The sequence below is a fragment of the Mus caroli genome, chromosome 4, assembly GCF_900094665.2.
Source record: "Mus caroli chromosome 4, CAROLI_EIJ_v1.1, whole genome shotgun sequence".
Classification (NCBI taxonomy): domain Eukaryota; kingdom Metazoa; phylum Chordata; class Mammalia; order Rodentia; family Muridae; genus Mus; species Mus caroli.
This window is the reverse complement of record NC_034573.1, coordinates 57684977-57700054: the sequence shown is the minus strand read 5'-3', so window position 1 is coordinate 57700054 and position 15078 is coordinate 57684977. Positions and strand designations below refer to the sequence as shown.

The 15078-nt window shown below is 50.1% G+C and overlaps 1 protein-coding gene and 1 non-coding gene across 7 annotated transcripts in view; one reads left to right on the top strand and one right to left on the bottom strand.

Moving 5' to 3' along the window:
* The window catches only part of Tmem268 (transmembrane protein 268), a 26748-nt gene that overhangs the window by 3976 nt on the left and 7694 nt on the right, over positions 1–15078 (bottom strand). For all 6 annotated transcript variants that reach the window (XM_029476256.1, XM_021160522.2, XM_029476254.1 and 3 more), the window contains 6 exons: positions 13133–13242; positions 10296–10403; positions 8793–8942; positions 4520–4630; positions 2356–2436; positions 1892–2071 (listed from right to left, as the gene is read on the bottom strand). In XM_029476256.1, coding sequence (XP_029332116.1) covers positions 1892–2071; positions 2356–2436; positions 4520–4630; positions 8793–8942; positions 10296–10403; positions 13133–13242 — 740 coding nt within the window. The remainder of the gene's footprint in view (positions 1–1891; positions 2072–2355; positions 2437–4519; positions 4631–8792; positions 8943–10295; positions 10404–13132; positions 13243–15078) is intronic.
* On the top strand, positions 11103–11209 carry LOC115031072. Its single transcript, XR_003836637.1, has one exon. It is a non-coding gene; the product is annotated as a U6 spliceosomal RNA (small nuclear RNA).

Below are 15078 nucleotides of genomic sequence, written 5' to 3'. Positions count from 1 at the left end.
CTGGTCTAGAGTGAGTCCCAGGACAGCCAGGGCTACACAGAAAAACCCTGTCTCAAAAAAAAAAAAAAAAAAAAAAAGAAAAACAAAACAAAACAAAACAAAAAACTTGGTCCTGGACAAGAAGAAGTTAATTCCAAATGGCTCCCAAGGACTGGCTTTTTCTTAAGTTGTCTTTTATTTTAGGCTAGAGGATATTGAAAATGCAAATAATGTACCTCTCACTAACCCAGCCTGGCTGCATCAGTTTAGTCCCAGATCAATAACCAGCCCAGCTGTGAGCTGAGACTACACAGGAGGCTTCTACACTCAACTCCCCTATCTTCTCCTTTGTGCTGGAGCCTGGGCAAGTGTCACTCTCCCCATCCAAGAAGAAAAGGTGAAGCAGACTTCAGGGACATGCTCAAGAATGCTTTCCAAGATAAAAATCCTTAAAAATGTGAGCGGTTGTTCTGACTTTACATCTGTCACAGACTGGGCTCTTCCAGACACAGATGATCCAGCTGCCCACATTGAGGTTTGAGTAGAGGTTATATTTTCTCTAGCTAACTGATAAGCTACTTTCAAAACATGCATGCATGTGCACGCACACACTTGATGAGAAATTGTGTTTCTATGGGTTTGGGCAAATTGTAAAGAATAATGTGAAAAGCCCATATTTAATGGGTTATTGCATGTCAAGCCAGACACGTAGTTGCCTGAATAAAGCACGAGGCCTTATCAGTCTTTTCTGCTCTGAAAAGAAAACGTGAGGAGACTGATACTGCCATTATTTTTTCTCTTAAATACTCCTACTGTGAAGCCCCAGACTCCCAGCCCCAGAATGGAAGGAAAATGCAAGTGATCCTCAAAGCTCCAAATGTTACGTGAGGGCACTCCTACTGAATGGTTCTGTCCTCATAGTTTACAGGTCTGCCAGCAAGAAGCCAGACCCCACATGCAGCCCAAGAGCAGATCCTGGCAGGGGCTGTGGGGCTGGTGAAGCCAGAACTGAAAGTATTCACATAGATCCAAATGGTGACTAGGATTTAAGTAGGCGGGTCTGTGGATGACGGATGGATGATGATAGAGATGTATGGATGTATGGATGGATGTATGGGTGCTGATGAATAGATGGATGGATGGCTGCATGCATACATGTTGGATATGTTGGATAATCAGATGAGAACATGAACATGTAATTGGTAGTTGATCAACAGGATCTTTTTTCTTTGAGACAGGGTCTCCCTGTGTAGTCCAGACTGGCCTTAGACCTGCAATTCTCCTACTTCCAGCTCATGTGTGTTGGCATTACAGGCAATGTCCAGCAACAGACATTAAAAGTTCAGTATTCATCCAAATCGATGGTAGATTACAGTTCATCAACATGCAACGATCCTTACAGTGTAGCTATCAAAACGAATGGCCAAGGTACTAAAAATGCAACCAGAAGTCCCAGTAGATACAAAAGTAGTTCCCTTAACTATGTCTTAAAGTGCTGGTGTAAAGATGAAGCCTGCCCTCCTGGCAGCTGGAAGGTTTATGGTTTTACCCTCTGGGCTACTTGGAAAACTCTGTCTCAAAAAGGAAAGTGTCAGAATTTTAAAAAAAATAGAAAGTGTTGGAGTGAACAATGGCAACAGAAGGAAGAGGAGGAAGAGAAGGAGGAGGAGAAAAAGAAGGGGGAGGAAGAGGAAGAGGAGGAGGAGGGAGAGGAAGAGGAGAAGGAGAAGGAGGAAGAGGAGGAGACAGAGAAGAAAGATAACCTTGAGCTACAAGATTTGAAAGGTCTCTAGTAATTCAGAGAAGCTATAACCCCAGAGCCTAAAATCTGAGCCATCCCTGGACCACAACCACATGGGGGCCCACGGGGGCCCACAAGGGAAGACCTCACTGACTGCCGCAGCACCATTACCTCTGGCTCAGCCTCTGGAACAAGCTGATAGAGTTCAGTCTGTGTGAGTGGTCTCTCCTGAGGACCAGGAGTGCTGGGCAGGAGGGGAGCATCCTCCAAATCCTCAGGCCCTTCCACCACAGGGCTCACTCCAGTCTCCATGACAACACACAGCTGACTTAATCTGCTTCTCAGCAAGGACTAGAAAGGAAACAAAGGGGGCACAGCTGTGTTCTAAGTCTGGCAGGCTTTGACCAGCCAGAGAGCTAGACACTGACCTCAGTGAGCACACCAGTGAAGTGAGATCACACTCTTCCCCACAGGGAAGCAGGGTCCCAGCAACTGCTGAAGGTCAGGGGGCAAACCCTGCCTGCAGCCACGGGCTCTGGCCTGCCAGGAGCAGGGTGCCACCATAACCCTGACCTCAGGAGGTTGAGATTCCAGGGAATGGCTGGCCCTGGGAAAGGAGCTGGCGGCTGTCTTACCTCTTGGCTCCTCTTCATCTCTTGAACATGGTTGGACAAAAACTGTACACAGTTCTCCAGATCGAAGTAGACAAACCAGAGCTGTGGGGAGAAGCAGCAGAGGCCTGACCTTGAGCTTCCGACCCCAAGTCTGTCTCCAAGCTCCCCCCCCCCAGTCCTCATCTACCTCTCAATAACCACATGACACACCTGCTGTCCAGAAGGAACAGGAACGGTGTTACTACGGCTCCTATGTATGTCTGGGAGGGGGAAAAACTGGTGGTGCCGGAAATCAAACCCGGGACAGAAGGCCAGGTGTGTACACTACCACTGAGCCACATGGTCAACCCAGAAAAATGGCTCTGCAAGTAAATTCAGAGTATGTCCAACCATGGACAAAAATGGCTGGGCCCCACCTCCCACAGAGCATCCCCGACAGACTCCAAACCCCCTTGGCCATCACATGACTATTGGGGCATGGGAATAGCACCTTCACCCTCAATAGTATAAGTACCATTCTGTCCTAAACCCAAATATACAAAGGAGAAAAGTCCTCACAAAGGAAATCTCCACCAACCAGTGCTAGGTTTCAGGTTGTCAGTGTTCTCAGTGGAAGGACTCAGGTAAGAAAGGCACCCTGGTCCATACCCCCAACCTCTCCCTCCACCTCAGCCTCAGCAGCCCCCAAGACAGATTATTCTTACTAGACCAAAACCTTCCATGACCAGTGAGGCGCCTTGAGGATGCCACACACATGAGAATCAAGGTCTGCAGAAAAGTCAAATTCTGAGTCTAACAACTGCAATCACCACCTTGCTCCCCCGCTCAGGGCGACTGACCCCGAAACCGAAGGTCACAGTCTCTTCCACCAGGTCACCTCCTCAAGGATCTGTTCACATGACTTTTTAAGTCTTTTATTGTTAATAAAAAAAAAAATCTCACATGGACAGGAGATGGGAACTCTCTGCCATCCTGCTTTAGCAACTTGCTCCATGCCCACCCCTGCTGACTGCTCTTCTTTCCTTGCCCTGCACATCACCCAGCACCCCTGGGGATTCTGAAAGACCTCCAGGCATTGCAGCATCTCACTCCAAGATGTCATTGTGAAGATGAAAAGAAACCACTGTCTGAAAAGCCATGTCCCTCCATTAGTCATCAAACAACCACAAATTCAACTACATCCCAGGGTCCCTCCTATGTGCTGAAAGAGGACACTAGGAAGGAGCCGTAGGCTCAAGAGATACAAATGTTCTATTTGAACTGCCTGGAACCCTGTGCCAGTATCTCAGGAAAGATAACTTTACAAGCCACACTAGCTATCCCAGGTGTGATCAGCTCCACAGAGCAAAGACCTGTGTGTCATCCTCTGCCCCAGTTCTACCCAGAGAACAGTGTCTGGCATGTGGATGCTCTCAGCAAATGTCTGCCAGATGTGTAGAAGGCACAGCTTCTAGTTCCCCAGTGCAGGCACACACTGGGCATCCCTGGGTGTCCCCTGAAGGAAAGGGTTATGACCAGTGAAGCATACACATGCCAAAGAGACATAGCCTGAGCTACAACCCAACTCTACTTCCTGGCTATGTAGATTGTTTTCCTTCCCTAAGCCTTGCTATCTCCAGTTGTAGACTAAGAATAATATGTACCCATGCCACACAAGAAGGGAGGTGAGATCTCACGGGGACTATAGATAAGACACTCAACTGCACTGAGTACTTAACACTGAAGCCCTGAGCAGAGGCAGCCAGGATCAAATCCAGCCTCAGCCATGTCCCATGAATGATGTCCTACTTTAAGATCCCCCGAATGCTTTAGGGAGTGAGAAAACTACTGAGCCAGACACATGAGGCCTTAGCATCACACCAACCTCTCCAGGCTCATCTCTCCTCCCATGTCATTTGGTGTACAGCCCTGGGCCACCATGAGCTCTCACTGCCCCTTTAAGGCCACTGTGTGCCTGCCATCCTATGGGTGGTGCAAGATCGATTGCACAGGAACTTTGATTCCTACAGTGCCCAATCTCAGGATACAGCACAGAGGAGGAATCCTCAGGGAGATGGTGAACAGAGAAGAGAGGGAGACACTTACAGCAGCACAGCAGACACTGGACCCCACAGGGCAGGCCAGGAGAACACAAGGCCACCTGCAAGCAGGCCAGCAGGAGAGGTCACACTCTGAGACACGGTACCTGGATCACACTCTGGCATCCCTCCACTGTGTCTGTCACCCCCAGCAGCACACGGTGTCGCAGAAGGGCTCCATTGGCGGCCACCAGCCTCAGGTCTGTGTTAGTGTTGGCCTAAAAGACAAGTGCCAGGCCCAGGGCTGACCTCCAAGACGCCAAGGAGTTCCTCAGCCATAAGCACCACAGCTGCCCTTCTCCCAGAGGCCGCAAGTCAACCTTCAAGCTCAAGGCAACTCTCTTTTCCCCTATGGTAAATTCAGTGTGAGAGCGCTTAAGCCCAAGCTCAGCTCTGTTGCCTCCTGGCTGTAGTACCTGTGCCTCTCCATTGAGTCTTGCAATCTTAGGTTGCAGATTAAGGGGGTGGGGGGGAGAGCACACCCCTGCCTCCTGGGAATGAGGAGAGAACTCACTTAGCTGTGAAGGAAGTCTTTAGCCCTGGGCTAGGACGAAATCCTAATGACTTAGGGAAGTTAAGGGATAGTCTAGTCTGTGTGGAAAAAAACAGCTCTGTTACCAACACACCTACTTTTTTCTCCTTTCTCTGTTTTGAGACAGGAACTCAAAATTAAGATTCCCCTGGCTTCAGCCTTCAGCAAGCCATGAATGAGGCATGTTCTATAAAGCCATATGCTAGCAGGCCCACTCCTAAAGCTCTTAGCACAGCACCTGGCCCTCAGAGAAGCTGTTTCCTTCTGCTCCCACCCAGAGCAGCCAATGTCAAGTCTGCTGCAGATGTTAAGGACACCAGAGAGGGTTAAGGAGAGCTGTGACAGGACTCAGAGCAATGGCCTGAAGAAGAGACCCTCAAAGGGCCGTCAAAGGCAACTACACGACTAGTCGGAGCCAAGGGCTCCCCAAAGCAGCAGGCCCCCCAAAGGATAACTGGAAATGTGCAGAGGTGCCTTTGTAGGGTCACATGGTGACAGACAATGCTGGCACTCACTGAAAGAGGGTCAGTGTTGCTGGCATACAATTGGCCCATGAAAAAAATTTATAGGCCAAGGGCATGTTCTCTGGTCTGCCTGGGCATAGAAAAAGATCACTGGACGTGAATGAAGTAGGAAATCTATCTAGAATTTTCTACCATGTCCTTTAAGTCCACACTGCACACCGGGGTATAGAGCTGGGGTTCACAACGGGTCACAGTGCACTGAATGGCTTCCATTGTCTATGACTAGCATTCTGGTGAGTCTTGCTCATCTGGTCAGAAAGTGACTCACTGAGAGCTCAGTTTCTGACCCTGACCCTGACGCTGACCCTACTGCCCGTGTCACCCTCTCTTGACACCTGCCTCTACGTTCTCATCCTAAAGCAGAGATGGAAACTCCCCTTGACTTAGGAGCCTTAATGCCAAAATGAGCCACTGCATGCGCACCCCTCAGGGGTGGACACTCCATACATGCTGGCCGGCCACGAGTGTCACTGTGACAGGAAACCTGGACTGAAATGTCATATTTTCCTCTGTGTCACCTTGGCCACACACAAGGGACGCCATGTGTTGCGCGATGTGTTGCACTCTGGATGGGCCTGAGGCAGTCTTGGCTCTTGCACCACTCTCCTTCTTGTTCCTGAGAAAAGCTAGTCCCTCACCACGTGAGGGTAAAAAAAATCATAGAGAGAGAGCAAGAGATCTTGAGGCTCTTCCAGGTGCTAAGTGACGCAGGGTTACTAATCCCGTGAGGGGCACTATCAGGAAGGACAGGTCTGTAGGATACTGATAAGGAATCCCTGGGACCAGGTATGTACCATGAATCCCAGCCCTCGGGAAGCAGAGGCAGGTGGATCTGAGTTTGAGGCCAGTCTGATTTAAGTTAAATACCCTGTAGAAAACAAAGAAAGAAATCTCAGGGGCTTGAGACTGTGAACTGGGGTCTAAAGGAAGAGCTGAGGGGAGATGTGCAGCCCAGGTTAGTTCCTGAACCTCTCTGAGCTATTCTTACTGGCAGATGACATCAACAACAGTAACAATTACAACTGACTGAGCATTTATGCTACGCCAAGTCCGAGCATGAATGCTCCCCTCCTTTAACCCTCACGACTATCCTACGATAGAGCCAGATTTATCAAGCTCTTTTCAGATGAGGAAACTGAGGTTCAGAAGAGATGCAACCCTGCTCGCCCTAGGCTGCAGAGCTGACAGATATCAGGGGGCTTCGGGCCCTAAGCACAGAGCACACAATGGGTGCTCAGAGAATGGAGCTCAGTCCCAGGAAGAGAGCGTCCTGGCAGGCAGGGATTCGAGTGACCCAAGAGCCTGGAGAACTCTTTCCAGGCTCTGCACCTGAGGCCCTTACCTGTACCCATGAGCAGAGAGCAGGTCCTTCTCTGTGACTGTGTCTAGCACCTCAACCTGGCACTCCCTGGCTTCACAGTACAGCTGCATAGGAGCAGAAGGGGTGGAAAGAAGGCCATGCAGCCAGCAGCCAGCCCTGGACTTGGAGAGTCATGGCAGCGTTGTGACACACCTGCCAGCAGCTCTCCTCACTTCTTCCTCTTTAGGTTGATGGCTTGCTTTCTCCTCTTCTCAAAAGAAGTATCTCCCAGCAGGAGCCAGAGGCTCAATTTATTTTTCCAGGCCAAGCACAAGGGTTACAAAGGCCTGGAGAGAGCCCAGGGGTAGCATTATCTTGTCAGACTCGAAGCAAAGCCCAACAGAGATCCTTTCAGAATGATTAAGCCATAAAGTCCCAATTTGTCCCTGTGAACATAGGCATGAAATGGAGTTTGGCGACATGAAGCCAAGCCAAGCAGAAGCGGAGCACCTGCTAAGGACTTCAGAACGGCAAGCAGTGGTCCAGGGACTCAGAACACAGGGACAGAGACGCTTCTGCGGGTACCCAAAGACTGCATCCTGAGCTAGGCAAAATAATACAAGATATGTGAACCACTTCCCGGAACCTGAGAATGCACTGTTAAACAGAAGCTACTCAGTTGACCTTAGACTAGGGAGAGAGAAAGGGCCTTGCCATACCCCAGTGAAGTCACACAAGCACGGGGGTCCTTAAAGAGGAGCAAATACACTCACAGGAGCCCTCCCAGTTTCTGGCCCAGGGACACTCACGCTGGATTCCTAACCACAGCATTTCAAGGAATTAAGTGTATATTCATAATAGCAGCGCCAGATGCCACACACTGGGTGCTAAGAAGGTTACCTGGAATCTAACCAGTCAAAGCTTGAGCTCTAGCCTGGTCACTTAGCAGCAGTGAACTGGGGGCTGCTCCCAGAGCCTTTATGAAGCCCTGCCCCTTATCTGTAAAGGCCTCTGGTCAGAGTCACAAGGTGTTACCATGGAAAGCCTTTGATAATCCACTTCCCGTGAAAAGTTTTGATACACAGCACAGGCATATTCAGGCACTAACCTGTGAGTGAGTGAGTGAGTGAGTGAGTGAGTGAGTGAGTGAGTGAGTGAGTGACACAGGGAACTGGGAGGCAGGTATCTCCTCTCTAAAGGTGATTGGGGGGTCATATGTGTGGCTCTGAACCTTGGCTCTTCCCTTACAGTGAGATCTAGGACAAGTTCCCTAACTCTCTAAGCTCACTGCCTGCATCTCAGGTGGCTACTGAGAGTGAACTGAGGCCTTGTTGTGGGTAAAGCACCTACCTTCCCCAGGAGAAACAACAGCATCTCCCCAACCCTCATCTCCAGGCAAGGTACTACAGTGAGGTGAGCTGTAACCTTCTCTCCCTGGCAATCACACATTTTTGTGCAGCTCCAGGGAGAGGTGTGCGAGGGAGCTCGGCTAGCTAGAATCCTGGCAGGAATGCTGTCTACTGGGAACTGCTCTCAAAACAGCTGGCAGCCAGGAAGAAAAAAAAAAACACGAACAACAAAAATCTGCAGTGACTGAGTAAGAAAATAAAGAAGAGAACAAAGAGCCTTTGCTCCTTGGCCAAGGAGCAAGTGGCTTTGTACACCACACGCAATGGCCCCAGTGAGCAAGCCACAGAAGCCATGAGGTCATCAGATAGTGAACTGAAAGCATTAAAGGGAGACAGAGTGACCTTTCAGGGCAACAGGGGAGGAAAGAAGAAGGCAGAGGAGGGGAGAAAGAGCATGGGGGCACAAGCCAGTAAGCTTTGCATTTATGGAAAGGGTGTGTGTGTGTGTGTGTGTAAAAGAGCAAAAAATGTACAACAAAGGATTAAGCTTCATGTTTCTCTTAGTTATGGGTCTGCAGTCATGAGGGGAGTTGAAGGAGCTGCTGAGTTAGAACAAAGAAAGTATCAGACCACCCAGCCCTAAGGAGGGGACAGACAGGGCCCCGGACGCCTCACCTTCCTCTGCTGCCTCTCAAAGACCAGCACAAGGGTCAGGGTCAGGCTGACAGCAGCCAGGGTCGCAAGCAGCACGCCTGCCCACTGGTTGCCCAGGGCAAACATTTGGCTGGTGGAGTAGATGTTGGCCCACACCAACACGTAGAACACCTGTAGAAGACAAGGAGAGCTGTAGAAGGCATGGAGCTGTCAGGAGCAGCAGCTCCACTCATGGGCACCCTGTCAGATATCCCTGCCACTGCGGGGGTCAAACAGCCTCCCAGGGGCCTGGAGGAAACCATGCGGACCCTGGGATGGCTCCTATTCACTGCTTATTGGGTGAATCTTGACAACAGGTTGTAACAGGCCTGGCAGAAATGAAGATATTCTAAAGAGACACTTGTGTCTCTCAGGCTGCTGAAACTACAGACTCCAAGAAATGGGAACTCCGCTGGGAATCTCATGATGGGAAATGTCACACAGCTCTAATGACTTGCCAGGCTACCTTCCAGGATGAGACTGGAGCCCAGAGGATGGTGGGAAAGTGGTGGGCGGGGCCACATCTTGACCTGGCTGCTTAGAAGTGCTTGGCCGTGGCTGTGTGCTTAAACTCTGCTCTCCCTTCAGGACCTCTGGAGTGTTTGCTGAGTCTCTGTGTCGCTCTTTCCAGTGAGGCCACGTTGACTAAATCTCCCTTTTCTGCATTCCATTTTTAACTGGTTCTTTTAGTCGGCCTATTGAAGATGGCTGGCTGAGCCGGCGCTGGGGTAAAGGTTGTGAGCCCTCAAGTTTGATAGCGAGGTCAGTCAGTCCTAAGCCCTCCTCACCCCAATTTCAAATGAAACACAAAAGGGGCAGGACACTCTGGAAAGAACTCTGTGTGTAAGCCCCACAGTGATCCTTGCCTGGGAACATGGCTTGGGATAAGCTATGGCACCTCTCTAAACCTCAGTTTCCCCATCTGTAAACTGGGAATAACCATGCCCACCCCTCAGGGCTGTTCCAGGGCTAACAGGGTAAAGCCCAGTACTTTTTAGGGAGTTGTTAAAAACTGACTCCCTCTTCCCCTTCTTCTGAAAGGTGGGGTCAGCTAGGCCATGTGACCTTGAAGCCAGAAGCAGAGATCAGTGTGCTTAAGGGTTCAGCAGCAGCAGCTGGGTAGCCTGGTTCACACACTGGCCACAAACGCGCATGTCTCTGTGTGTGGAGATGTAGGCATAGCTATATGTTTCTCAGCATGTGCACACACAGGTACATGCGTGCATTTGTGTGTATGCACACTATAAATACAGGAAACACCTAGCCGTGAACAAAGAAAAACCAAATCCCAGAAGGGAAAGTTTTGGCCAAGGACAAACACTGAGTCGGGAGTCTGCTGTTCTATAGATTCCCAATCTCAACTCCCATCCTGTACCAAATCCATGGTACTCGGCTTGCCTGGGCAACGGGGTTCCTCATCCCAGTGTGTGTCTCCAGACACACTGCTGAATTTGGTGTGGCTGAGGCCAAGGGGAAGCCACTTACCACAGCAAAGGCCAGCCTCATGGGCCTGGAGTTATAGATGATGTACCTCCTCACTTGAGGTTCCAAAAGGGCACTCTCAGCCAAGTTCCTGTACTGCTCAGCAGGGACCTAGGCCATGCAGGATGAGAGGTCATCAGTTACAGGACAACCACCCCCTATCTCCTTCCCATGGCAAGCATGGCATCTCCAGATCGCAGGACAGCCCACGGGAGGAGGAGAAGGCATAGGTGAGGCACCTTAGAGGGCAGAAGAAGAGGCTCGGAGCACAGATTGGGAGCCCTAGGGTAGGTCTAACTGCAGGAAGGGGCAACCTGAAAGCCAGAGCAACCTGCAGAGGAACTACAGAGCCTGACTCTCAGAACCTGCCAACAAGCATGGGGCAGCCTTGGGCAAGGCACAGGCCCTGAACCAAACTCTGGTCATGTCATTCAAGTACTGAGCGGCTTGGGCCAAGTGACCTCTGCCCTTAACCTTGGTTCCTCTTCTCCAAAGTCAGAGGTGTGTGCACCATCGGGCAGGGTGCATTTTCGGTGTGTGTGTGGGGAGGGGGGGGGGTCCTCAGCAGAGAGAGAAGCACAGTGTGCACCAGGAGCTCGGCCCTCTGTCAGTGCCACCCTCTGATACTCTGCTCACACTCGGCCCTCTGTCAGTGCCACTACTACCCTCTGTCACTGCTGCCATCTGACACTCTGCAGAGTCCCAAGTGCTGAGGGCACAGACCTTCCTGTCCAAACCAGTGTCTGTTCAGAGCACACTAGCCCTACAGGAGCCAACCAAAGGGTAGGAGCCACTTAAGAATTCCATCTCGTGCTCGCTTTGGCATCACATATATTAAAATTGGAACGATACAGAGAAGATTAGCATGGCCCCTGAGCAAGGATGACACGCAAATTCATGAAGCATCCCATATTTTTTATTGAAGGCATTTATGCCCAAGATGAAATGGAGTTCTACTTAGGCAAGAGATGTGCTTATGTGTATAAAGCAAAAAACAATACAGTGACTCCTGGAGGCAAACCAAACAAAACCAGAGCGATCTGGGGAAAAGTAACCCGGGCCCACGGAGACAGCGGTATGGTTCGTGCCAAATTCCGAAGCAACCTTCCTGCAAAGGCCACACACGGACACAGAATCCGTGTGATGCTGTATCCACCCCGGATTTCAACTAATGGAGAGTAAATAAATAAAAGTAGATTTGTGCTCTTGTTAAAAAAAAAAAAAAATTCCATCTCAACATGGAACACCTCTTCCATCTCAACACGGGACACCTCAGTGAACTGGGGGCAAAGGGGCTTGCCAGAGATGTGAACCTGATGACCCAAGTTCATTCCTCAGAATCCAGAAGAAGGTAGAGGGAAAGATCAGACTTCACAAAGTTGTCTTCTGCCTTCCGTACATGAATCCTGGCACACACACATACAATCCTGGCACACACACACACAATCCTGGCACACACACACACACACACACACACACACACCAACATATACATGAGAACAATCATCATCATAAGTATGATTCCCCCAAAGCAGAAAAATCATCTAAGAACATATAACAATAGACACACAAGCTCTTCAATAATCAAGACAATAATCTAAGAAAGCGGTGGGGTTTCAGGAGATAGTTCAGTGTGTGGATCTGCTGCCCAAGCATGAGGACAGAAGTTTGGATTGCTAGCATCTGTGTTAGCTTGGTGCTTTTGGGGAAATGCCTGGCAGCCAATGTAGGTAGACCAGCAAGCTCCATGTTCAGTGACAGACCCTGTTGTCAATAAACAAGCTGGAGAACAAACCAGGAAGACACATCAACCTCCACATGCGCAGGCATGCAAGTATAAATACATACACATGCATACACCGCACGAGAAAGGACGGGAAGAAAGAGAGCAGGGAGAGAGAGAAGGGAAGAGGAGGTGGAGCACAGCCAGCTTGTCTGGAGCACGGGGCTCAGTGCTGTCTGCAAAGTCTTCTTTCAATAGCAGTATGTTAAACTCGGAGAGCTTTGGGCTGCGTGTGAGCCTGACTGCGATTTCCTGGCTAGTCCTGTGAAAACCTCAAGGGCTCTGGGGAGAGAGCCACACCGTTGCCCTCCACACCAATAGTAAGTGCTGTGGGTCACTGAGAGCCCATGGCATCCCAGAATATCTGCAGATGCTCCTTGGTATCACACAAGTAATCCCGATGGAAGCCCTGACATGAACATCAGCCTCTCTTGCAGACGAGCACAGAGAACTTGAGCCTCCTGCCTAAAGTTGCACAGGCAGCGAGCAACAAGCCTGGATCCATCTCCACACAGTGGGTCTGTGGACTTCAGGCCTGAATTCACTGTTTGAAGGTACCACATCCATCATGTGGTAAGTTCCATGAACTTTCACAAATGCTGTTCCCTCCCTTACAATGCCTTCCTCCCACCCAGCATACTTGAATTCATCCTTCAACAACCCTGTCAGGGTCTAGTCTTCCATGAAGTTTTTGTGACCACCCACCACAGGGAAGTTCAAAACTCCCTCCTATGCCACCTGTGTGTGGCAATCTACTGTAGCATCCACATCTGGCTGACCCTGTCACCTGAGCCACGTCTGGCTCCTGCTGGGCACTGGCACTGGGTCCTGCTCACCCCTGCAAAGTTCAGCCAGCTCAGGGCTTAGACAGAGTGGCCACCCTCAACACATACATTCTGAGTTAACACACTAGGAAGAAAGAATAGTTCTAGTCATTTCCTATGGCCCAGGCCAGAGCAGGTAAAGAGTTAAGGAAATGTTTGTGAAGAGATTGATGGATGGACAGATGGCCCGGTTGACAGAGAGTAAAACAAAGACTCAGTCAGCCAGAACTCACCTGAATGCCCCAGGCCTGCAGTTGCTCTTCTGCAGCTCCCAGGTCAAAGGAGATGGGTGCACAGGTATTGTGGATCCGGAGGACTGTGAGGACCTGGCCATTGTGTAGCTCTGCAAGCAGACCAGAGCATCAGTGGGCCACGCACGAATACCTCTGCAGAGGTTCAGAATGGAAAGCATCTACCCCAGGCTGGAAGCACCCTCTCCTGATGAGGAACTTGGTAGCTGTTCCTAACCCCTGAGGACTTAGCTTGACTGGGGAGCCCCCAAGAAGCAAAACTGAGGATCAGATGACCTAACTATACAATTTATAGCTTCCCAGGACAGAAAGGCATCCCACAAAGAATGGGTGGCCCTGAGTTCCATGTCACAAGGCATATGTAAACAGAGGCTGAACAACCAATTCCATTAGGGGTGAGGTAGCTGTTCAGTCAAGCTCTGAGCGGGAAATTCAGCTGAATAATTTAAATCCCAGCAAAGTGCCAGATATCAGACTTAAATAGTTACCATGGACATCAGCCCCCAGATGGCCACTCCTTCATCCCCAGACTATGCTGCTGGCCAGGATATAGAGCAGTAAGCAGGGCACAGATCAGCTGGCCTCAAGCAGGAACAGCCGCCTTCATTACCCACTCGGGCTGATGGAATCACAATGGTCCTTAAAAGGAGGAAGGGCATTGGCAGCTACACCTTGGCTAGACTTGGCCACAAGCCAAGTACTTGAACTTAGTACTTAGTACTCCGTAGTCTGAACTACTGGGAAGGGGAAGGACAAAGAGCCTTGTCTAGATGGGCTCCCAGAGAGGAGCAGGGTCCTCTATGGCCTCCACTGTGAGCTCAGGGAGAGCAAAGTTAGACTTCTGACTGCAGAATTGCAGAGATGCTACGGTGGCCTTCAAGCCTGTGTTGACAGTCAAGCATCCTCTGAATCCATGTACAGCCCTCCAACACACTCAAACATTAACCTTGGCCCCCCAGTGCCTCATTCGCACATGTCAAGAATGAGTGTGTGTGTGTGTGTGTGTGTGTGTGTGTGTGTGTAGGCGCACGTGCAACTGTTCAATTCTTTCATCAAGCCTGCATTTGGGCCATATTTCCACACTGGTCTTTTCATCACAGGGTTGCCTGAGCTGGCTTAGTGCCTTGCATATGTTCGACACATAAAACAGATTAATATGATAGGGCTCTAATCCTCAACATTGATAGTCTTCCTTCTCATACCTTGGGTCAGGAGGGGAGGGCACCTACAATCTTAAGGATTCCATCCATTCCGTAAACTCTAGGTCCTGTCCAAAGGAGCTTTCAATTTTGGCCTCTCCTCTCTCTTTCTTAAAGGAGTGTGGTATACAGAATAAACACAGGACAGTTCTTGAGGGATAAACTGTGACCCAGTCCTTTCCTAACAAGGTAAACTTGGAAGGTCAACTGTGTCCTTTCCTACAGAGGGTCACAGCCACCGCAGGAGACTGTGGACCATGCAGATGGCAGCCTGGATGCCACCTTAAAGCAGGTGAATTACTTGCTCCAGTGAGGTCAGAACTTGAAAGCAAGCTGGTTTAGAGCTCCAAAGTCCTGATAAGACTACACTACTAAACCTTTTACCCTCCCTTCCCTAGACTTAGCTGAAGACTGCCCACATGAAAGGGGGTGGGCAGAAAAGAAACAAAGGCAGCTAACAAGAGAGACCCTCATTCAAGGGCTGGAGCCTCACTATGTGTTTGCTCTGAGAGTCCTAAGAGGTAGATGCTGTTCACAAGGAAACAGCAGCTGAGCCTCTGCAAAGCAAAAAAATTTAGGTTGACTTGAGGGTAGGGGGATATTGCCACAAGAGGAAGAGACAGTGCCCAAAACACAGCCATCATTCAGTGGGGTCTCCCCCTGGTGCCCTCACCCGCCACACAGGATGAACCTCCCCCAGGAGGAGAGGGGAGGGGAGGGGAGGGGAGG